The sequence below is a fragment of the Fukomys damarensis genome, unplaced genomic scaffold (assembly GCF_012274545.1).
Source record: "Fukomys damarensis isolate Sample0158 unplaced genomic scaffold, DMR_v1.0_HiC HiC_scaffold_21, whole genome shotgun sequence".
Taxonomy (NCBI): Eukaryota; Metazoa; Chordata; class Mammalia; order Rodentia; family Bathyergidae; genus Fukomys; species Fukomys damarensis.
In genome coordinates, this window is record NW_022900933.1 from 5,728,135 (window position 1) to 5,752,735 (window position 24,601).

The following is a 24,601-nucleotide window of genomic DNA, read 5'->3' on the forward strand; positions in this document are numbered from 1 at the left end:
AGAAGTGGATGACTCTTCCATTAACCTAATTAACTCAAGTTGTTCACATGTGAGTCTGGTTGTAACTTGAGGGTCCACTGTATACTATGGATATTGCTTTGCACTTCCTAGGAGTCCCCTCCACATCACCACTTTTTCTCTTGCTTCTGGATATTCTGGGCTCTGATTGAGCCCTGTACTACTGTGAAATAGCAGATCCATTGGTATCTGTGAATGTTCATAAACGGAGGACTTAGTATAAGTGGGATTGCAAGTGTATGCTACTGCTCCTGACTGGACAGGTTGAATGAAAGCTTGATCTTAGACTTTGTGTTGCAGTAGTCCTGCGGATTGAACCCAGGACCTTGCATTTGCCAGGCAGGCTTGGCTTCCCTGAGCTACATCCCGGACCCCCAAAATTTGTATAGCTGTTGTGTATAAAAATGTTCATTGACTAGACAAGTCTCATATAATTAATTACATGGCCTGTTATAATTGTGTGGTAAGCAGAAAAATGTAAATTTAGTTTAATTCAACAAACTAACATACATTTTTGGGGTGCCTTTTCTTCCTTTTTCTTTTTTCTTCTTGTTAAGTAGGATAAGTTCTGAGCGTCGAAAAGAAAAGTCTAGAGATGCAGCCAGATCTCGGCGAAGCAAAGAGTCTGAAGTTTTTTATGAGCTTGCTCATCAGTTGCCACTTCCGCATAACGTGAGCTCACATCTTGATAAGGCTTCTGTTATGAGGCTTACCATCAGTTATTTGCGTGTGAGAAAACTACTGGATGCTGGTAAGTTGTTTTATATGAGCATAATAAGCCTAAAAATTAGAAATTGAAAATGCTTAAAAATTATTTTTAGCTTTTTTTAATATGATATCCTTTTTATTACCTTTTTTGAAAGTTTCATTCAGAAATTCCCCCACCCCTTCTCCTCCACCCTACCTTCCAATCAGAACATGATCCTTTCTTTTTTCAGTAGCTGGTCTGGCTGCATTGTTTGAATAATTATGAAAAGCAGCTAGCTGGTAAAAACTAATACTGTAGTCTTCCCAGTTCTGGTTTGAGTATTCTGTGTTAACATGAGTGACAGGAAAAATTAAAATACACAGAAGATGTAAGAGGGTGTAGATTAAAGTATCTGAGAGAAAACTATACAAACATCTAAACATTATATCACTTAAGCATAACATCTTAATTGACTTCCTCCTCTTGTGCCTTTTTAGGAGATCTGGATATTGAAGATGAAATGAAGGCACAGATGAACTGCTTTTATTTGAAGGCCCTGGATGGCTTTGTTATGGTGCTCACTGATGACGGTGACATGATTTACATTTCTGATAACGTGAACAAATACATGGGGTTAACTCAGGTAACATGTCCACGTAGACAGAGCCCTTTTGGATGCTTTTATAATTTTATGATATAGATCTAATTTTTAAAATATGTTTACAGTTTGACCTAACTGGACACAGTGTGTTTGATTTTACTCATCCTTGTGACCATGAGGAAATGAAAGAAATGCTTACACACAGAAATGGTGAGAAGTCTATTTGATTTAATGTGATGGGGTTTTACTTAATAAGATACTATTAATAATTTTTAAAATTTTGTTTTTGTTCTAATATAAGGCAAAATGTAATTTTACATTTAAGGACTATTCAGGAATCGCATAAAAACATCTAGAAATGTCTTTTACCTCATTTCATAAATAATTTGCACACAGAAATAGATAAAATGAATGGAAAAATAAAAATCAAGGCCAAGAGAGTCACAAGTTAAAATGCATCATTAAGAAAGCAGAAGTCATAACATAAGTAGCAGATAATAGAATTTTAGATAGTAATTGAAACTGAGGTAGTAGTGTGGGTCAAGGCTTTTTCAAGGTCTCTTTTCTCTCTCAAGGAAAAAAAGAGAGAGAACCAATTAATTTGAAGAGCACAATAACTGCTTTGACTTCTCAGGATGTTTTCAGTAATTTGAAGCTATGTAATTATAACAGAGTATAACAGCGTTATAGATGCTTACACATTAACAAAGACAAACTTGTAACTAAGAAATAATTCATTACAAATGATAAAATATTCCAAGATTTTTGAAAAGTACCTCTTGAATTGCAAGATCTTAACAATTAAAAAAACTTTTCCATACTTGTATCTTATATTGAATAGACTGATCATTATCAAACCTAAAAAGTTACCAAATGAAAATTTGTTATTGTACTTTGCTGTATCTTAGCCATCTTCCAATTTAAATGTATACATTCGCTTCAGAAATATTTTTTTAAAGTTTCCTTTTTTATCTCCTCTCTCTATTGAGAGAATACTGGGTGTCACAACACCGCTTTCTTCATTTTGTGTCTTTAAGTCCTGTGTTTCTCATAACAACCCTGTGAAGTTACTATTACAGTTCCTATTTACTGAGGCACTGTGTCATTAACTTGTCCCATAGTACTTGATTAGCAAATGCTAGGGCTTGAACTGAACTCACATAGACTGGCTTCAGCATCCACACTTGGTATGTCATATCTCTTGTGTTCTTGAACTCTCACTGCATTTTACTTTTTTAACCCATTAGTAGGAGCCTAATCTTGCTTTTTAATTTCATATTGCTTTTACTATGAAATTGGAAAAAATGCATATTTTTTCAGATTCTATATAAAAATACCCTCTGAGCAGTGACCTGTGTAGGTTGTTGATACATGTTGTTGAATTCAGTATATGTGTTCTGGCCTTTATACGTGAGGTTTGTATTAATTTCTGAGAGCTTCCCTAAGGCTTAACTCTAAATGGACGAATATTAGAAGATCTTGTTTTGATTTGGTAATGAGGTCAATGTGTTTTTCTAAATCAGATACAGTCTACTTAATATCATTTAAATGTATATTTTGAACCAAATGTAATTTTATAAAGTACAGAAATCTTTTTGAAGTCATTCCTAATGTAAGTAATTTTTGATGTTTTATTGGGAAATTTAAAAATGCAGATTTTCATTTCTAGAAACAAGCGGCTATTGTGAAGCATCACATTTTAATGATACACTAAGAGCCGGTGGAGTGTTTATACAAATAACCCTATTCTTTTATTTAACATCTAAAAAGATGCTTTAGATTTCATAAGTTCTAAAACATGACCTATTTAGGTAATTGAAAATGTAGTTCTTTTTAAATATTTTTCTATTAAGAAAATGGCAATATTTTTCCATAGTCTTGGTTTTTTAATTTATCTGACTGCCCCAGTTCAAAGGCCCTGGGTGTCCAAAGATGATTTAACTCAAGCTTAGATTATGAAGGTCTGAAAATATGTCAGGTAGTTTGCACATGGATCTCGAGTGCCAACAACAGTCATCATCACCTACCCCACACACCTGTATAGCCAAGACCAGTTTGTCTTCTGTGGCATCTTTTTAAAATCTACTCTTGATGGTTCCAGGAAGGCATATTCAATCCTTATTTAAGTAAAGCCAAATAACTTGCATCAGCACCAGGACTGCCACAACTTTTCCTCAGTTTTCCAGTTCTATATTAAATATGAGTTATGAACTAGAGCTCATCTTCCTCATGAGTCTAGCATTTTTTAGCCAGTCATACCTGGTGTTCAAATTATTCTTTTGCTTCTTTGCCATTTGACCCTTCTTTTAATATACTAGCCTTAAATTTTCCAGATCTTGTTTCAGTTTCTCTTGACCTTTGATTTTACCTTTTGTTGAGCCACCTTTCTTTCCACTTCTACCAATTAAACTGCTTCAGTCCCTCAATTACTATCTTATATTCAAATTCTAACATTATACATAGTTAATGTTTCTTAAGTTCCCGGTTGTGCTTCCCAACTCAAACTATTTTAAAAGTTCCCTGTTATATATTTAGCTTGAACTCCTGACTCGGTCATCCAAGGCCCTCTATAGTAATAACCCTAGCCTTCCTAAATTTGTTTTATCAGTCTTCTGCATGTGCTTTATATTGCAGATAAACCGTACTATCTGCCATTTCCGAAACACATGCTGCTTTTCCTGTCTGTGTTTTTCATTCTCTTCCTTCTGCTGGAATACAGTCCATCTTTACTTACTGAAATTCTAAAGTCTCTTTCTAAGAAGGCCTTCTTGATTTCCCTGACTAGAGGTTATTTTCTAATCTTTCTTTAAAACATTCTTCTTATAGGTCTTGCGTACTTGCTCTGGGTTATGCTGTATCTACCACATGTTTAACTTCTTTAAGAAAGGCAGTATATCTTAATTCTTCTTTCTGTCGCCTGCAATGTACCATCCAATTCCTGAGTATCGAATATTTTTATATTTGTTTGAATCAGACTGACTACTGAAGGTAAGAAATGAAGATGCCATTTGCTTAGTCACCTGAGTGTAGTCTCATTTTTAGTTAAGGGATTTGGAATGGGAATAATTAGACTTGATTTTATTTCTGTAACACCCCACCACCAATAGGAATTGAACCAGGGCTTAATGCATGCTGAGCAAGTGTGCTCCCCAGCACCTATATACTGCTACATTCTCAGACCCTATTTCTGTAACTTCGATAAGTCATTCTTTTTGCTTTTTTCTTTCATAGTAGCAAAGCAGAAATAATTTCCTGCCTGCTTTATGATTTAAGGAAAAGTCAGATATGTAACAATGCTATTTGTCATTAAAATGATGTTGCTATTTTAATTTTTTTCTGGTGACACTGTGTCCCTTTATTAAGTACATGTTTCATAAGAACAAAGACCTCTTCTGACCTAACTACAATGTGACTATCACAATCACGAAACTTAGTATCGATACAATGCTGTTATTTAACTTATAGTGCACATTTATATTTTAAAATTGCTATACATTCATTGTTGGGATAAACTGAGCTAATCACATCTGTTAAAAGACAGAATTTGCTGAAGTTATTTTTAGGGATATCCTTGATCACTGATGGATATAGGGCAAACTCATTCCATCTTTAAATTTCCTTATAGTTGGATTAAGTTTATTATTTTGAAATCATTAATTATCCCAAATATGGAGTTTCATCCCACCAACTCAGGGAATCACTGCATTCTCAAAAACACTGTTACTGAGTGGAGTGTATCAGACCTCTTACATGGATATGTTGGAGTGTGGGTACAAGGGATTTGAATTACTGTGTTCATGCTGAGACTTTTAATTGAACAGTGTATGGTGCTGGGTACTTTGCTACCCTTTTTGTAACAAATATATGTATTTAGTTTTTAAACTATTATTTCCTGCTTTCACTAGGCCCTGTGAAAAAGGGTAAAGAACAAAACACACAGCGAAGCTTTTTTCTCAGAATGAAGTGTACCCTAACTAGCCGGGGGCGAACTATGAACATAAAGTCTGCAACATGGAAGGTAACAGTGATTTATGAGATTCATACATTTAGATCAGTGGTGGAGAACCTATGGCATGCATTCTGCAGCAGTCTGTTTGTATCAGTGCAAATTTTTAAAAGTTCGCCATCACTGCTCTAGACGTTGCTAATATTAAGATGGCTTTGGAATTATGAAAGGAAAATAAACATGTATAGTTCTTCCCTTGTTTACAGATTTAATGCTTATACTTTTAACTGACTTATTTGTAGTTGTTACCATTTCTTTGCTCAGTGTTGAAACTGTGGTCTGAGCTAGACATAAACCATCCAGCAGCTACAATCACCATATGAAAACGCAGCCCAGACTTACACAAGGGGAAGGAAAAAAAATTTTTGAAGAATAATCTAACCATAGTCTCATAGGGAAAACATTATTGATTTTCAAAAATTCACTTAATCTACTAATGACAGTAAATTTATCCAAGCTTACGAGCAATGAACATCAGGCTCATGTACTTAGCTGGGCATTTTCATTTTTTATAGTAATGTAACTTTAAAAAATAACTGCTGTTTTCTCATTCATACACAGGTACTTCACTGCACAGGCCATATTCATGTATATGATACCAACAGTAATCAGTCTCAGTGTGGATATAAGAAACCACCCATGACATGCTTGGTACTGATTTGTGAACCTATTCCTCATCCATCCAATATTGAAATTCCTCTAGATAGCAAGACTTTTCTCAGTAGACACAGCCTGGATATGAAATTTTCTTATTGTGATGAAAGGTAAATTAGTTATAAAATATTATTTGGAATTTTTAACTAGTCTTAACTATAGTAAAGATTCAGTGGTAAATTGTATGCTTTTACTAAGCAGAAAAGAATGATATATCCTGATGCCAAAAAAGGTTAAATTAACTTTTTTAATTAATTAGGCATATTTATTGAACTTACTGCATAATATGACACTTTAAATGGTGCTGTACAATAATTAAAATGAGGTTTTTTTTCTTTAGAAACTTTTATTTATATAAAGTAAAAAAGGAACAAAAAAAAAGACCATTTCTGTTTATTGGACCAGACATCAAAGGTTTTGATACATCTTCATCCCACGTATTTTCATGAAGCACCTTCAGCTCTACCCTTAATTTCTACAAGATTTCCCAAATTTATTTTTGTAAGAACTTCTCTGTAATTGCTAACTTGATACTTTTGCCTGGATAGTTAACTCTTTTGTATCATACACTAATTACTTCTTTACTGAGCTACACAACTATTGCTCTTTTCTTCTTATAATGTTAATATGCCACTGTTGACACCTTCATCTGTACTTCGCTGGTCTCTAAATCTTACAGATTCACCATTTGCATTTATCTCTTGGTCCGTTTCCTCCTTTACACCCTGTACTCCTGCCATGGTTACCTTGGCCTGAACTGCTGCCATAGTTCAGCTGCATTTCCATTAATATTTCATTCAGAGTGCCACAAGTAGACTTCCTCATGTTCAGATGAGAGTATACCATTTTCCCGTTAGAAATGGCTCAGTTGCTTCCCTTTATTGTCACATACAAAAAAGCTTTTATTATAAAAATATTAGAGGTGAGACAAAGTGGTTTTTTTCATTGGTATATGTTTGTGATACATAATAATTACATTCATCTTGGGGAATTGGTACATATTTTCAGTTTTACCTACTCTGGGATTTTTTTATATATCAAAAGATTTATAACCCACTTTCCGGTTTCCCTTCAGTCTCTCTTAGAAGCTTTTTCTTTCCTTCAATAAATTTTTCCTACTCTTAAAAAAAAAAGATTTATATTTTAAAAGGCTGAAAGAAAAACAGACCAGCTCAGTGGTTTAGCTCAGTGGTTCTGCCACCTACCTTGCAAGCACAAGGACCTGAGTATGATCCTCAGTAACAAAAAAAAGAAAAAGAAAAGAAAAACAGACCTACACAATAAATATTAAACTTCCTAGTATGATCAATAAGGATGTTTACCACCTGGCCCTGCCCAGTTCTCCAACTTAGTGGAGCTAATAGACCATCCATTCTGCTGTGGCACCTAACACCCTTCAGCCAGACAGCTCTGTATGTGTCATGTTGTAGTGTACAGGGCATTTGCAAATACTTACCAATTTGTATTGAAGTTTTAATTTTTTTTCTACTTATATGCTCACCTTTGAGGAGCATCTATTCCTTTCTGCAGCTTTCCTTATTCCTTCAAAAGAAACTGTACTGTTCCCTGTACATATGCTTTCATAGCATTTATACTAGTGTATTGCTTGTTCCTTTTTTATTCACTGGGAGGCTGTATAAATAGTGGTTAAAGGCTTAGATTCTCTCTCCAGACTACTAAATTCTGTGTTTGCTACCTATATCCAAACGATCTTTGACATATGAGTTCTTTTCTTTGATCATTATTTTCTTCATCTTCAAAAATACCTACCTTATGGGGTTAACTGAAGATTTTATGGGAAGACCAGTTATAAGCCCTTAGCTATGATTCCTCACCCTTTGGACAAAGAAATGTTGACAGAGCCACAGACTCTGAAATCACATATTCTTGTTGTCCAGTCTTTTCTTGCAGCTCTGGCACTTAACTTTTGTGAAACTCATGTTCCTTTTCTGTAATATATAAGGGTGATGCTTCAAAAGCTGTTGTGAGGACTAGAGCACTTTATTGGATACTTAGTACCCGAGGTGAACTGTAGTGAGGATTGCACATGGGTGCTCATCACTGGTGTCAACTACTAGAAAATGAAGATAGAAAAACAAAGAACTATTTTATGGTATTTATGGCCCAGTATGCACGTGAATGTATGATGGAACAGAGATGCCCATCTGTTTTAAGGAATTTTTTTTAACTTTTTTTAAAAATTGAACTTTTGCTTTGAAAACAAAGTATAGTGGTAGGCTGGTGAGGAAGGAAAGTGACACAGCAAAGTCAGAAAGGGAATGACATCTCCCTTGGTTGTATCAGAAAATTAGCACATTAGGACCGGAGTTAGGAATAAAGCCCTCTTGCTTAAAGGTAAACTGAGAGGAAGACTGGAACTCTTTCCAAGAACTTCCACATCTTTTATCCCTCGGAACCAAGATAAGGAAAAGTATTTGTTCAGTTTTGAAAAAAACTAACATACCAAATTTTTAACATCTAAAATATCCCACAGATGCATATTTTACTGAGTAATGCCCATTTGTCATTCACATTTGTTTGAGCGTTTACTAAAGTAGAAATGAAGATAAACAGTTTCTCCCCTTAAGATATATATAGTGAGTGAATGATAAGCTGCATGGTTGCTTTAGGTTTCTTAGACAATTAAAAATATTTTTTGTTAAATTTTCTGGATCCTTCCTCCCCTTTTTGGTACAAATTAATAAATTATGTAATTCTCCAGTTAAATTTACTTTACCTCGCTTCCTCAATATAACTAAAACTGGAATTCTGTCTGCACCTTAGATTTTGACTTCTTAGAGTCCCTTCACCCACCTCAGATTGAAATCTGATTGTCTTCTATGACAATGTATATAACCCTCATTAATCTGATTTCCTGCCTCCTCTAGCATCTGTCTCTACTTGCCCGTTAACCATATCAGAATCTTTATCACCTACACCATATTTTACACATTCTCTTTCTTTATGCTGTAACATTTTTGTGAAGTGGTTTTGCCTTTCCCTGTCTTCTGTATTAAACTTACACATCTGCTGTAACAAGTTGTCCCTCACCCTACCAATCCTCTTCATGGATAGAGATGGAAGAGCAATTAAAATTATTTTTAGGGCTGAACATGTAGCTCAGTGGTAGAGCTTTTGCCTGGTACACACAGGTTTCTAGATTTGATCTCTAGAAAACAACACACAGGAATGCACACAACACAGGCAGAATTATTTAAAAATTAAGAATGTTTTTCTTTGTAATGCTGCCACCTAGTGTTGATAGATTTTGGGATAGCCCTTTGTTAAGAATTGAGGGGTTTGGTTTGGTTTTTTTAAAACTGGCTAAGAATTAAGGGGTTTGGTTTTTTTGTTTTTGTAATTGGGTTAAATAAATAACAAACAGATTAATAATAATAATAAATAGATTACTATTTATTTATTTTGGGAGAAACTACTATAGCATATTTTGCCTTAAAGTATATCAACACAAGCAGTATTACATTTATACCTTTATTAATTACAAGGATATCCTGCTGTTTGGTAATTAGGTGTTTTGTTAGCACAATATGTAACTTCTGCTTACAGTAGGAAAGTCCTTTGAAATCTAATGTCTCAGAGATCTAAAAGTTTAACTCCTCTATTTTATTATTGGAAAGGCTTTAGAACAGAGTATTTTTGTTTAGCACGGCACTAAAAAGATACCTTCCTCTTCCTTATTACATGGATTGTCTTTCTCATGAAATGTGCCAGACTGGATACAAAGAATAAGATCTAGTCTCTGTCCTAAAGGAATTGCCAGAAAACCAATGGGATGAGTGGATTAGTTTTTAGCCCATTTTAAATTTTATATCATTCTTTCATCTAAAGTTTCTATAATTTCATATAACAAAGCTCAGAAACTGCAGGAAAAGGGCATTTTCTAAAGCCATCACAAGAGTTATTTCTTTCCTTTTAGCATAGATACTCTTTGACTGATAGTACTAAGATTTTGTAAATAGATACCGGTTCCCTAAAGTGAGGGCCTAAAATTGTCCTGTAAAGAATTTGGTTTTATGGGAAATAATGGTAAGGATTTACCCTTCATTTAAACATGAGTGCCTTCCCTTTACAGCTTCTATCATTTAATTTTGCAGTACTTCGTATCTATTTATAAATATTCTGCCTTGTTATAACAATATATACTATGAAATGTGATTAAAAAATTAGATAAGTTTGGCTAAAAGGAAAAGTAGAATTGCAGGGACAAACCTAGAGGATTTACAGATTGACTTAACTAAAGAGTTACTAAAGGTGAGATTAAATTTATTTTGAGCAAAAGAAGATAGTCTTTACTTTTGAAAATTTATTTGTCCATTAGATTAATATATATCAGCCACTGTGGAGAAGCAAAATATATAAAATACACACACACACACACACACATATATATATATTTTTTTTAACTAACAGAATTACTGAATTGATGGGGTATGAGCCAGAAGAACTTCTGGGCCGCTCAATTTATGAATATTACCATGCTTTGGACTCTGATCATCTGACCAAAACTCACCATGACAGTAAGTATGAGAGGAAGTCATAGATAATCTTGTTAAATATTTAACTCTTTTAACTCTTACAGTCTCTACTATTTGTACCTTTAATTTTCTGGCTAAAATTAATGAGTCTTCCTAGACTAAATATGTTAAAGGTCTCTTCATAAGAGATCTTGATCATTACATCTTTGTTTTGTATTTGTTAAAACAAATGTCATTGTAAGCAGAACCATTTAACAATATATAAAACTCCCCTGTAGAAGGTATTTTAAATTCATAGACTTTAAAAATCAATTATTATACAGTATTTAATAGCACCAGTTTCAGAATCTACACCTTAGTACTCAGATCAGTGTAAGGTACATAGAAGGCATCAGAAAATAATTCATTCAGTGAATGTGAAAGTGATCAACATCATGTACAAATGCCCCTGGCATAGGATTCTGAAGTTTATTCAAATGAATGTTATTTAAGATCTCAAGGTAAGTTAAACTTTAGAATTCCTCATTTCCCTATGTAATCTGCACCTAAATATGACTTACAAATGTGACTGGGGATACCCGAATGTCACACTGGCCTTAAGTTGTAGAGTTAGCTTGACTCTGTAGTGCAGTCCTTAATACAAATGACAGCAACATGATTTTATTCAGTACTTTCTCCTAAATCATTTAATTTAGATTGCCTAAGTTGCTGAAAGACTGCAGTAAGGCATTAATTTACATTGCTGTCTACAACTTTTTAAAGTGGTTTTGGTTCTCTGGAAATGATAGCAGGAATTCAATAAACGATAGCACTGTTTTCTTGAATGTTCCCTATGGCATCAAGCATTAATAATTCTCTGTTCTCTAGTCTGACACTTTCCCATAAATCAGTAAAGGAATCTCTCATTCCTTTCATTTTATTTCAGGTGAGGATTGGGAATGGAAAGATTTGGGATGTTTATTTTCAGCTATTCTAGGACTTTAAGTTAAATAATTACAACTGATTCTGGTAAACATTTCTCCACTTTTCTAAAACAGTAATCTATATTTAATCTCATTTGATTGAAAGGTAAGTTATTTTTTCTGATTCTTTTTTGTTTTCATTCCTAGTGTTTACTAAAGGACAGGTTACCACAGGACAGTACAGGATGCTTGCCAAAAGAGGTGGATATGTCTGGGTTGAAACTCAAGCAACTGTCATATACAACACCAAGAACTCTCAGCCACAATGCATTGTGTGTGTAAATTATGTTGTGAGGTAAGCTTGGGAAATAAACATTTTGGGGAGCAAGTTCAATAGTAACTCTAGAGGGACTCTTGTAGGAAGCGAGATCATAAACACTAAATTTTATTTTCTACAGAATTATGATTTTTCAACACTGTGGCTTAGGTTTGCAAGTCAGCTATTGCACAGTATTTTTAAAAACTTATCAGTAGTTATCTATCATACAGTTTCTTGGTACTGGGGTTCGAACTTGGGACCTTGGACTTGTGAAGCAGGTGATGGAACCACTGTGCTAAAGTTTCACTCCTACTTTTAAAAAGACCTTGAAAGAATACCTGCTCTATGAATTAGTTTGCTTTGTTTATATAGTGCTAGGCATTTATTGTTAAAATACTAGCCCTGGAATAGTTATATGTCATAGTTCCATCATTTTTTAGCTTCTTGACCTTGGAAAAGTCTCGTTCGTGCTCCTAATTTCATCTATGTAAGTGACATTATAACCTCAGAAAATTACGATGAAAAGTAAATGAAAAATCTGTGAGATTACTTGTAAATAAAAGTAAATAATTTAGACACAAGCGTTTGTTATATTTATAAACTCTTAGTCATCAGTTTGTGATATTTTAGACACCTTAATCTTTCATTTGCTCCATTTCCATAGGTGCAATTCCCATTTAATGTATCTTCTACATACACTACAGCCTTCTAGTTCATCTGTCAGGCTGAGCGTTCCAATATAGATGGCTTGTCTCATTTTACTCAGAATTTTCTTGCCTACTTTAGAGCTTCATTTCTTGTCATCATGCTCCCTTGTCTTCACAGAATTTCTCTTCCTTCAAAATCTGCAGATTTTCTCTTAGGAAGACCCTGGTCATTTGTTTTCATTCTTGCCACTTCTGACACATCATCCTTAGTCCTTTTCTTCCTCTGTCCTAAGTCTGTCAAACCAGTGTTGCTGAGTCCCAAGTTTCTGTTTGAAGGCCTTTCTGTGAGGCAAGCCCACCTTCATTTTAGCTATCATCACAGTGTATTTTCTTTGCCTTTTTATTTTCACAGTGAGCTTTAAGCTTCTTGAAGATAAGGCATTGAGTATTTTAAACTTTGTATCCTCTTTATGTCACATATTCAGCACTTCGTATGTTAACTAAAGTAATACAATTGCACTGAATTTGCATGAGCTAGAATTGTTGCTCATCTTTCTTGTTCTGTCTTACAAGTACCATCACCATATCATTTTCATAACAACAAAGAAAATCTAGCATCTCTTAGACAGGGTAAGGTTGTTTTATCTATATATCTTTATATTTATTGTACAGCCATCTTTAAGGCCCTATCTCATATATTGATGCCAGAGAGTTCTTTTGTGCAAATTTTATTATGTGGGTTAGCACAAAAATTCTGAAGATCTGTTTGTGTTTGTACTTGACTACAAACTATTTGCCACCACTAATCTTTCCAAGAGGGTATTTGAAGTTTTAAGTTGGAATTGGTCACATATTTGAATTGTCTTATGCTGTGAATTTTATTAGGTCTTCAACCTTGGTTTTATTTAATTTGAAAATGTTAAGTGTAACAGACTATGAGAAATCATGCATCTCACAGAATATTAAAATGTTCTTTTCTTAAAACAATTTAAGAGACAAGGTCATTTCATAGTGCCCCTTGTCCTCACTGTGTAAAGAGCTCATTTAAGAACTACTAATCTCTTTTTTTGACAGTGGTATTATTCAGCACGACTTGATTTTCTCCCTTCAACAAACAGAATGTGTCCTCAAACCAGTTGAATCTTCAGATATGAAAATAACTCAGCTGTTCACCAAAGTTGAATCAGAAGATACAAGTAGTCTCTTTGATAAACTTAAGAAGGAACCTGATGCTTTAACTTTGCTGGCCCCAGCTGCTGGAGATACAATCATATCTTTAGATTTTAGCAGCAATGGTGGGTTTTTATTTTACTAATCTAAACTATATCTGTTGCTCCAAGTAATACTTCAGCCAACCTTTACTCTGACATTGTTTGGAAGCATTTGCTTAAATATTTTTTTGCCCCTATAATTTTTTAAAACAGGTAGAAATCTTGCTTCAAAGTATATGTCTTCTTTTAAAGTTAATTTTCCCCAGCTACCCTGCTATTCCTATGTCCTGCTGTTACATTTCTGCACAATTTAGTAGGGTGTTAACTGCATTAGAGGATAAATAAGCATACTGTAATAGCAGATACTGAAGATGAAAACTACATTAAAGCTAGGTTAGATTTTAAAGTATAAAAAGGTTTCTTCCAGTTGCCAGTCTTTGTGCCATATAGATTAATAGGACGTGTGAGTAATGGATTGAAAAAATAACCGGGAAAAAAAAAATGACTGAGACTTATTATAATATTTATAAACTTTATGTTTAAGGAAAAGTTGTTAACATCTCTATTGCTTGAGTGAACTAGACAGAACTTTTAAAATAAGGAACAAATTTGTGTATATGTTAAATATCTTACGTTCTTAACTAATGTTTTCCCTGCAGATACAGAAACTGATGACCAACAACTTGAGGAAGTTCCACTGTATAATGATGTAATGTTCCCCTCATCCAGTGAAAAATTACAGAATATAAATTTGGCAATGTCTCCATTACCTGCCTCTGAATCTCCAAAGCCACTTCGGAGTAGTGCTGACCCTGCACTCAATGAAGAAGTTGCATTAAAATTAGAACCAAATCCAGAGTCACTGGAACTTTCTTTTACCATGCCCCAGATGCAAGATCAGCCAGCCAGTCCTTCTGATGGAAGCACTAGACAAAGTTCACCTGAGGTAGGTGCCATGACATAAGAAAAAGACACCTTGATGGGCATGGTGGTGCTTGCCCTTAATCGCAGCACACCGGGAGGGCTGAGGCAGAGGGGGTTACAACTTCAAGCTCTGCTTGAGCAACTTACCAAGACTCTTTCTCAAACTAAAAAATTAAAAAGGTCCAAGAATATTAGCTTAGAGACAAAGCCCCAGGTTCAAATCCCCAGTACTTCCAGAAAATAAAAAAAAGGAAAAGACAACTTCCAGATTTTAACATTCAGGAATATATGTGTAAATTTGACTCAAACTTTAATTTGGACTATGTGTTAATGTATACTAATTTATAGCACTTGGGGGTCTCACTTTGTAGTTCATGATGTCCTGAACTCACTATGTAACACCAGCTAGCCTCAAACTTGGAGCAATCCTCCTGCCTCAGCCTTCTAAGTGCTGGGATTACAGGTATGTACCACCCAGCCCAGGTTTCTGTAACACTTTAAATTACTGTAAAAGCTAATAGCTTACTATAGAACTCAGCACATGATTTAGTCCCAAAGACAGGAACATGGGAAGGAACTGGCCTAATATAAACCCAAAACTAAAACTTAGATTGTTTCTCTACATATTTATGTCAGTAGGACAAGAAAGTCTTAAATTATGACATCTACAGAAAACATTTCCTTTTTGTTCACAGGATAGCTCCAGCCTGTATCTATTACTCATTTGAACTGGAGAATTGTCCGGTGGCAAAAGGCTTATTATTAGCAAAGTTTAAATGCGAAAGTATCTTATAAATTCTTTACTGTTTCCAACTTCATCTCTGCTTTGAGATACTGAGTAAGTGTAACATGAAAATACAAGTCTTACACAGAATACTGAAGAATTTTCCCACAAACACAGCACTCATTTTAAGGATTAAGCAAGGGCCAAGCTTGGTGCACGCCTGTAATCCCAGAATTGGAGAGTCTGAAGCAGGACGATCACTATGAGTTTGAGGCCAGCTTGGGCTATATAGTGAGACTTTGTCTCAGAAGACAAAAATAAATAAATAGATAAACCGGGTGTGGCGGCCCATGCCTGTAATCCCAGCACTCGGGAGGCTGGGGCAGGAGGATCGCTATGAGTTGGAGATCAGCCTGGGCTACATAGTGAGTTCCAGGTCAGTCTCAACTACATAGTGAGACCCTGTCTCAAAAAGCAAAAAAAAAAAAAAACAAAAAATAAATAAGTAAAAAAAAAAAGAAAAAGGCTGGTCCAGCACTAGTGGCAGCACATATGCCTGCATTTCCAAATCTAGAATGATTTAATTTCAGAGCTTTCTACCACTAAAACTGTGCTCCACAGCAGGGTAATTCATGTGAACATTTTAACTTCATAAAACAAGACACAAGCAAATCTTGATGAGTGGTAAATAGGCTTACATGTATTAAAACTGGCAAACTCACTCACTCTCCCCCTCCCTTCCTGCTCCCTCCTCCCCCTCCCCCCCTTGCCATCTTGGCTCTTTAATAAAGATCTCTCATATGAAAAAAATCAGCAATCTGAGGGTACATTTGATACCTTATAATCTTCTGGAAAGTATGTCTTTTATTTTGCTTAGTTTGCCCAGCACAAAAATGATTCAGTTTGTCTTTAACACATGTAAATCTAACAAAAAAATGTTACTGTGGGGGAAATAAAATGTGCTTACAGTACACAGCTATAGTTTTTTTGTTTAGAGTTCTTGCCCAGAACTCCTAATATATTAGTATATCCATTAGGGTATATGCAGGTGAAAGAACTTAAGCCTCTGTCCCCATCCCCTAGAGTAGCTATGAGACAGGTAGATCACACAGTAAGTATTCCTTCACCATAGAAAGGTAGATTCCAGTGCATATATCAACTAATTGATTGACCAGTTAGGTTCCACTGTAGGACTTGAACTATTAGGTAAGTTGTAGCCTTAATAAGGAGATAAATGTTATCTTTTAATCTTAACCTTTTAAATGGTGTTACATTATGTACAATGAAAAATATGTATACCGGCAAAATTAGTTACTAGTGTAAGCTCAAAATTGGGTGAAGGGAGGGCAGAGGTAAGGGGAAAAAATGAGAATCAAGACTTGCCACGTAAAGGTACATGATCCCAACAATGAATGTAACTGTACTGTATCCCTAAAATGTACCAATAAACTCAATAAAATTAAAAAAAAAAAAATTACAAATTCTTGACCGGTCATAGTGGTGCACACCTGTAATCCCAGCACTTGGGAGGCTAAGACAGGAGGATCACCATGAGTTCAAGGTCAGCCTGGACTATAACAGCGAAACCCTGTCTCCACACACAAAAAAATGTGTGTGTGTGTGTTTGTGTGTGTGTGTGTGTGTGTGTATTCTTATATAAGCAAAATTTAGTAAATGACATGACTTTGTACATAACTAGCATATTATGTGTAGTTACTTCTTCGGGGAAAAATAAATTTATTTAATTCTTTTTACAGCCTAACAGTCCCAGTGATTATTGTTTTGATGTGGATAGCGATATGGTTAATGTTTTCAAGTTGGAATTGGTAGAGAAACTTTTTGCTGAAGATACAGAAGCAAAAAATCCATTTTCAACTCAGGTATATGGTCTTGTTTATTTTGTATTAAATTTTCTTAATGTTTAGTCTGAAGTGACTGGATTTGATTTGTTTTTGATTAACAAGATGTGGTCATTTTTGTAAAGATTCATGTACTTATTGTCCTGCAGGACAATGACTTAGACTTGGAGATGTTGGCACCCTATATCCCAATGGATGATGATTTCCAGTTACGCTCTTTCGATCAGCTGTCACCATTGGAAAGCAGTTCTGCAAGCCCCCAAAGTGTGAGCACGACTACAGTATTCCAGCAGACTCAAATGCCAGAACCTACCATTACCACCACCACTGCCAACACCGCCATGCCCCCCACCACGGAGGAATTAAAAACAGTGACAAAAGACAGTATGGAAGACATTCAAATATTAATTGTATCTCCATCTCCTACCCACCTACCTAAAGAAACTACTTGTGCCACATCATCACCACCATACAGCGATACTCCAAGTCGGACAGCCTCACCAAACAGGGCAGGAAAAGGAGCCATAGAACAGACAGAAAAATCTCACCCAAGAAGTCCTAACGTTCCTGTTACTTTGAGTCAGAGGTATTTAAACATAATATTATAGTTCTTTATGTTTTAGCAGATATGTGTGATGTTACATGATTTCTCAACATACAGCACTTTCTGCTGGATTTGCTTTAGGGAACATGAAATTACAAAATCTGAATTCAAAACAAGTATTCAGAAACTATTATAAATTACCTGTATATTGATTTCCTCTAAAATACTCATATCTCAGTATAGAAAGAATGTGGAGGGTCTTCAAACACCTTTAAAAATAAAATCTAGACTGTGAGTTCTGTGGAGATGTAAGAACTGCCTCAGGTATACTGTCGTTCTCTGAGACTAGCTGTCCTCACTACTCTAACGGATGTTCCCATCTCTGGGAGCTCTTCTTGAGCGTACCTGTAAAAAGCCCTTCCAACTTAAGAGTTCTTTCTAAAATGAGCCTGATGATTTTTTAAATTCTCAGTATTGAATATGCGTATTTACAGGCCTTTTGAATTTTGTTCTGTATAGTTACTGACCTTAAAACTTTTATTATTTTTCATTACATACTTGTAAAACATTAGCTATGTTGTAGGTTAGCTGGGCTTTACCAGGCCTATACCAAGAATTACAGAAAAATTTAAGACATGGCTTTTATAGCATGGAGCAATTTTTGAGTAAATGTTTGGACATGACCCAGTTTTTAAGATCTAATTTCAAGAAACCGTATTTGACATTTTAAATTTGACACTGTAGTTAGAGGTTTTAGTCAATGCATGGAGAGAAAAATGATTCCTTCTCTCCTGTGCCTCAACTAGCCCTCAGTAGCATAGGAAAGGAACACTGCCAAAACCAGAACGTGGTCGAGGTGCTGGGAAAGACCTGCCTTTTCCTTGGTCTAGGAAATAAATCTTGGAGCTTTACAAATGACTGTATCACTGGCTGACTTTAGACCCTGAGTTGCACTAGGGCAATGGTATTGTCTTGAGCACTGTAGGAATGGTAATATTTAGCTCAGTACCTGATGAAGTACTTGTTCTATAAATGCTTCATGGAGTTCTAAGTGAATATAATAATAATGACTAGGGCCAGGGATTTAGCTCCATGGTTCCACCACTTAACCTGCCTTGCAAGTGCAAGGTCCTGAGTTCCATCCCTGGTACCAAAAACAAAAACAAATGACTGACCCATAGTTTACAGTTTGCTATCAATTGTAAAGGATGGGATAATTCAGTTTTCCGAACAACTCCTCTTCTTGGATTTTATTTGTCAAATTCAGTGTCTAATATCAGGTCACTTTCAACGGTTTTGCAGTATTCCAATATAACATGCACTAGACATTTTTGAGAGAACTTTAAAAAATATACAGAAGCCCCCCCACATACACACACTTAGGTAATTATTTGCAAAATGAAAGTACTATATTAAACCAAAAATCTTCCAGTTTTAGAGCAGGGATTAAAGATAAACTATTAAAAGTACCACTGCTAAGATATTTAGGAGACAAACTTACAAAATCTCATAAAAATAATACATAAAAGTTTAGAAACCTTGGCTGGGGCTGGATACCTATCTCAGTAGAAGAGTACTTACCTAGCATGCATAAGGTCCTGGGTTCAATTCCCCAGTACCACCAGAAATAAACTAAAAATCTGCCGCCTATAGATCAGAGATTTTATAAAAATTTTTAAAAACACAAAACAAAAATATACATAGGAGAGGAGTTGAGTAATATATCACTTATTCTCAACTACCTCAAATAGAGCAAGGGATAGTTATGACATGAGGAGCTCTTGAAAAGCCCAAATAAATATATAACAAAATTGATGTACTTTGACCACATGTCACAATTCTTCACTATTTAATAATTTAAATACAAAGAGCTGAGTCTTGACAGAGGTCGGTATTGAGGGCAAAGTCAGCCGAGTGAGATGCTGACTGGGAGGGAGATGCTGGCATCTGGAGACCAGGAGACGTGTACTGTACTTCAGTATCTGCAACTGATTAGCCGTGGGACTTTGAGTAATTTACGTAGCAGACCTCAGGCTTCGGTGTATAAAATGGGTACGATATACCTGTCTTTATGGGAACTGGAGTGATATTAAAATGGACTAATGAACATAAAATTTTTTGTAAATTGAAAGCAGCATATAAATGTTTAATTGTGCATGTCAGCAGTCCCAGGAATATCACTATTGTGGAATGAAAGGCTGATGTTTCATTGTTTTTGATCTCCAGTAATGTCAGTTTAGTTCTCTTTGGTTCTGTTTTATAAAACAGGGATATGCACAGTTGAGAAGATTTTGTTTAAAAAAGTGAACTTTGGAACTTTGGTACTAGAGCTGTAGTTAAGTGGTGACACATTTGCCCAGCATGGCTGAAGTCTTAGATTTGATCGCAAAAACTAAGGAAAAGAAACTTTTAAAAAAGTTTTTGCTTAAAGGTGATAAAACTAGCAGTCAGGAGAATTTGTCTGTGTATTCAACACAACATTCCTGAATGTTGGAAATTAAAATGTTAGGCTGGTTATGTTTTAAAATTATAATTAAACCATATTTTAATTCTCTTTTCTAGAAATTCCATTCCTGAGGAAGAACTAAATCCAAAGATACAAGCTTTGCAGAATGCTCAGAGAAAGCGAAAAATGGAGCACGATGGTTCGCTTTTTCAAGCAGTAGGAATTGTAAGTTTGAGAATATCACTTACTCTCCAGCTAATGTGCTGTTTCTAAGTTATGTATAGGTAATTTCTTGTCTCTTCCAAATACTGAAGTTATATTTTCAGCAGTTGTGCACTGGGCTTTTTTACTTTGTGTACACTACTTATTAAAAATACATCTAATGAATACATTCTTGGAGTAAAGTTCTAAACAGAATGTACATATTTTGAAGGAAAAGTGAAGTTCTCCTAGTGCTCCACTCTCAGTATCACCACCAATCTCGTTTTCTTCCCTTTGCATTACTTTCTCTTTATTTTAATGGAAACGCTGTTTCAGGGTAAGTCAGTGCTGGTGTAATCTGCAGTGATATTTTCAGACCAAAATAACTGTAAAGTATTTAGAGACAGAATAGCAATAGTGGATGGAAAGAGAAAGAATTAAAAATAATTTAGGAGCTGGGCATGGTGGCACATGTCTGTAATCCTAGCATTTGGGAGCCTGAGGCAGGAGGACTGCCAGCTTGGGCTACATGGTGAGTTCAAGGCCAGCCTCATCTGCATGGCGAGACTCTATCTCAGAAAAGGGCAGTATAGCTTTTAAACTTAAACTGATTGCAAAGTTTTTAATTAAAAAAATTTAACACACTAATCTTGAAATAACTTTACTGTTTCTAGGGAACATTACTACAGCAATCAGATGACCGTGCAGCTACTACATCACTTTCTTGGAAACGCGTGAAAGGATGCAAATCTAGTGAACAGAATGGAATGGAGCAAAAGACAATTATTTTAATACCTTCTGGTTAGTTTATTCTTTCTCTCCTTTGAACATCACAAGAATAATTAAAATGTGAAACTTTTTGTGTAAAAGCTTTACCCCAAGTGAGAGTGATTTTTGGTTCTTAGCAAGATTAAAAGAATAGAAGCATTTCATCTGTTGGCCATAATACAGGAATAGATATGTCAAGATGGAACTTCCATGTATTAGTAATTCTCTTATATCTATATCTGTGTGGTATCAATTTGATAAAAGCTAAAACTTTAAAGTTGATTCATAACTTCGCGCCTTCATTGTTTCCTGTTAACATGTCTGACAGTGCCAGTAACGCTTGATTGTACCCACTGTTGACATAGCTGTCTGTAGTTTCTGTCTGCCCAGAAGTTCACTTACTTTATCTTCCCTGACACCTAGCAGAGAGTGGGTATTTAGTAAATTTAATGAATACTTAGATCCCTTTATTTTTCAGATTTAGCATGTAGACTGCTGGGGCAATCAATGGATGAAAGTGGATTACCACAGCTGACCAGTTATGATTGTGAAGTTAATGCTCCCATACAAGGCAGCAGAAACCTACTGCAGGGTGAAGAATTACTCAGAGCTTTGGATCAAGTCAACTGAGCGTTCTCATAATCTCATTCCTTTTATTTGTTTGGTTTTTGTCCTGCCCTCCTCCCCCTTTGGACACTGGTGGCTCATTACCTAAAGCAGTCTATTTATATTTTCTATATCTAATTTTAGAAGCCTGGCTACAATACTGCACCAACTCAGTTCAATTTTGATTCCCTTTCTACTTAATTTACATTAATGCTCTCTTTTAATAAATTGTTTAATGCAAGATCACAGAAAGCACACTTTAACGGTTTTTTGGTATTTAAACCATTACATTGCAGTAGCATCATTTAAAAATGCACCTTTTTATTTATTTATTTTTGGCTAGGGAGTTTGTCCCGTACTGAATTATTTTTAATAAGATGCCAATATAATTTTTTAAGAAGGCAGTAACCTTTCATCATGATAATAAGCGGTTGAAAAATTTTTACTCATTTTTTTCACATTTTACATAAACAGTAATGCTTTGCCAGCAGTATATGGTAGCCACAATTGCACAATATATTTTCTTAAAAAATACGTACCAGCAGTTATTCATGCAATATATTCTGCATTTATAAAACTAGTTTTTAAGAGGAAAGTTTTTTTGGCCTATGAAATTGTTAAACCTAGAACATGACATTGTTAATCTTATAATAATGATTCTTAAATGCTGTATGGTTTATTATTTAAATGGGAAAGCCATTTACAGGATAAAGAAAGATATTCATATATCTGGAAGGTAAACGGCATTTATTTGGGAAAAATTCTCAATTCAGAGAAATCATCTGATGTTTCTTTAGTTACTTTGCCAGCTCAAAACGAAAACAATACCCTATGTAGTTGTGAAGTTTATGCTAATATTGTGTAATTGATATTAAACCTCAATGTTTTGCCTACCCTGTTGGTATAAAGATATTTTGAGCAGACTGTAAACAAGAAAAAATCATGCATTGTTAGTAAAATCACCTCGTATGTTAATTTGCTCAAAATACAATGTTTGGTTTTATGCACTTTGTCGCTATTAACATCCTCTTTTCCTATAGATTTCAATAATTGAGTAATTTTAGAAGCATTGTTTTAGGAATATAGAGTTGTAGTAAACATCTTGTTTTGTTATATGTACATTGTACAAATTTTTCATTCCTTTGCTCTTTGTGGTTGGGTCTAACACTAACTGTATTGTTTTGTTACATCAAATAAACATCTTCTGTGGACCAGGCCCCTTTTGGTCAGCTTTTCTAGTTTAAATAGCACCTCATAAAGTTGTTTCCCAACAATTTAAGTACTTTATGGAAATCACATTGTACATTTTTACATTTCTCTTACTGCCATCACTTTAATGTATGCTGTTCCTAAATGTCATGTTAAATGATAAAAACATGATACTGCATTGTAAAGAGTATGTTTTTAGAAGATACTTGTCATTTATAAAATGTATGAGCCTATTAAAGCATAAAACAAAAATTGATTATTTTTAGTATGAATGGAATGAGTGAAGCAGATCATGAACAGTATAATCATGTAATATCATAAGGGTAGAAGTTCCTCTCTATTTTTCTAATCTATTCCCATTAAGAGATGGACACATTTAGGCTTGAAATGATTTTTCCTAACCCCTGAATGTAATGAATGGCAGACCAAAGATTTACAAAGATTTCTTTTACATTCTCTCTCATTTAAAAAAATAACACATAAAGTCATAAAAATAAGAAATGGAAAAACCACAGTGAATCCCTGCACTCAGAGGTAACAAAAACTTTTCTTGTGGTGGTGGTGGTGGTGGTGATAGCTAGGAATTGAACCCAGGGCCCTGTATGGACTAGCAAGCACTACCACTGAGCCGTGCCCCATCCCAGACAAGTACTGGTGACAGGTCACAGGCAGTCCCAGAGCTTTAGGTTATGTTGACTGATATCCTGAACAGTGTAAACTAAGCTACAAATCTGTTAGGATAGGATGAACGTGTGATCACTTTACAATTTTGAAAGAAAAACAATAGTAAATTTTTATCTAAAACGTGGTGGGCACAGACCTTACTGAAAACTATGAATCAAAGTACTTCCACATTGAGTAACAGATACTTCTAGAGGTAAAATAGAATAAAGTAGTTACTTAATACTAGATAAAAAAGTTACTTAATAGTGCCAAAATAAAAAAACTATTTATTTAGCAAATTAGCTTCAGTTGAAAACTTGAAGTTTGTGTATAGTTCTCAAATATTAGTTAATGGCCAGGAGTCTGGGAAATGACTTAAGCAGAGAACAGTAACTCAGAAGAGAAAGCCCTATTGAGGACAGGACACGAGGAAGAAAAAGCAAGTACCAGCTGCTCTGTCACTCAGAAAACAAGGCATCCTTCCTAGCCCTGGCCACACCACAGATCTGTAATGCCTTTAGCCAAGGAATTCTTTAATAGCTGTGCTCTCCATATTCCTCTCTCTCCCAAGTGCATGCTAAACTTCCCTCTTCCCTGGTGCTGCTATGAATGAATGGCTGGTATCACTTTCACCTTAAAGAACGTATAGCAAAAATGCTTAGCATATTTTGTTCATTTGTTCGAAGCACCTGTTAAGCTTAGAACTGAAAACCAGTTACTGAGAGATCCTGCCACTGTGAGGTATAATATTCATAATTAAATGTTAAAATGTAACATCTGTTCAGTAGTACCTACTAGACTTTGTGCTAAGCAAGCCTGCATATAATCTCTGTCAACACCCCTTCCCCATGAATTAGTTTATTTCATTTTGTACACCTGAAAGTCTTGGAGAGGCATTCTGAGGCTCAGAGCTTTTGAGCTGGGCCACCAGTGAGTCCAAAGTCCTATAGTACAGCACGAGCCATTCCGGTAAAACTTCATTTCCCCCCTGTACCTGTTCAGCAAGAAACAGCTATGGAGATGACACAAATGGAGGACCAAGAGGCCACAGAGGATGTAGAGGGGATATCCTGAGAGGAGGGCCAGGACATAAACCACGATGAAAAGTTTTTGAA

General features: G+C 35.1%; 1 protein-coding gene across 1 annotated transcript; it reads left to right on the forward strand.

Moving 5' to 3' along the window:
• Window positions 1-528: 528 nt before the first annotated feature.
• On the forward strand, window positions 529-22,485 carry Hif1a (hypoxia inducible factor 1 subunit alpha; the record flags this gene model as incomplete). Its single annotated transcript, XM_010605745.3, has 14 exons — window positions 529-769; window positions 1,204-1,349; window positions 1,433-1,517; window positions 5,213-5,325; window positions 5,875-6,077; window positions 10,399-10,505; window positions 11,573-11,720; window positions 13,406-13,626; window positions 14,202-14,488; window positions 16,948-17,070; window positions 17,199-17,635; window positions 20,156-20,264; window positions 20,915-21,041; window positions 21,487-22,485. Coding segments are annotated over 14 exons (2,499 nt in total), but the record flags the coding sequence as incomplete, so codon positions are not given.
• Between the last annotated feature and the right edge of the window lie 2,116 nt (window positions 22,486-24,601).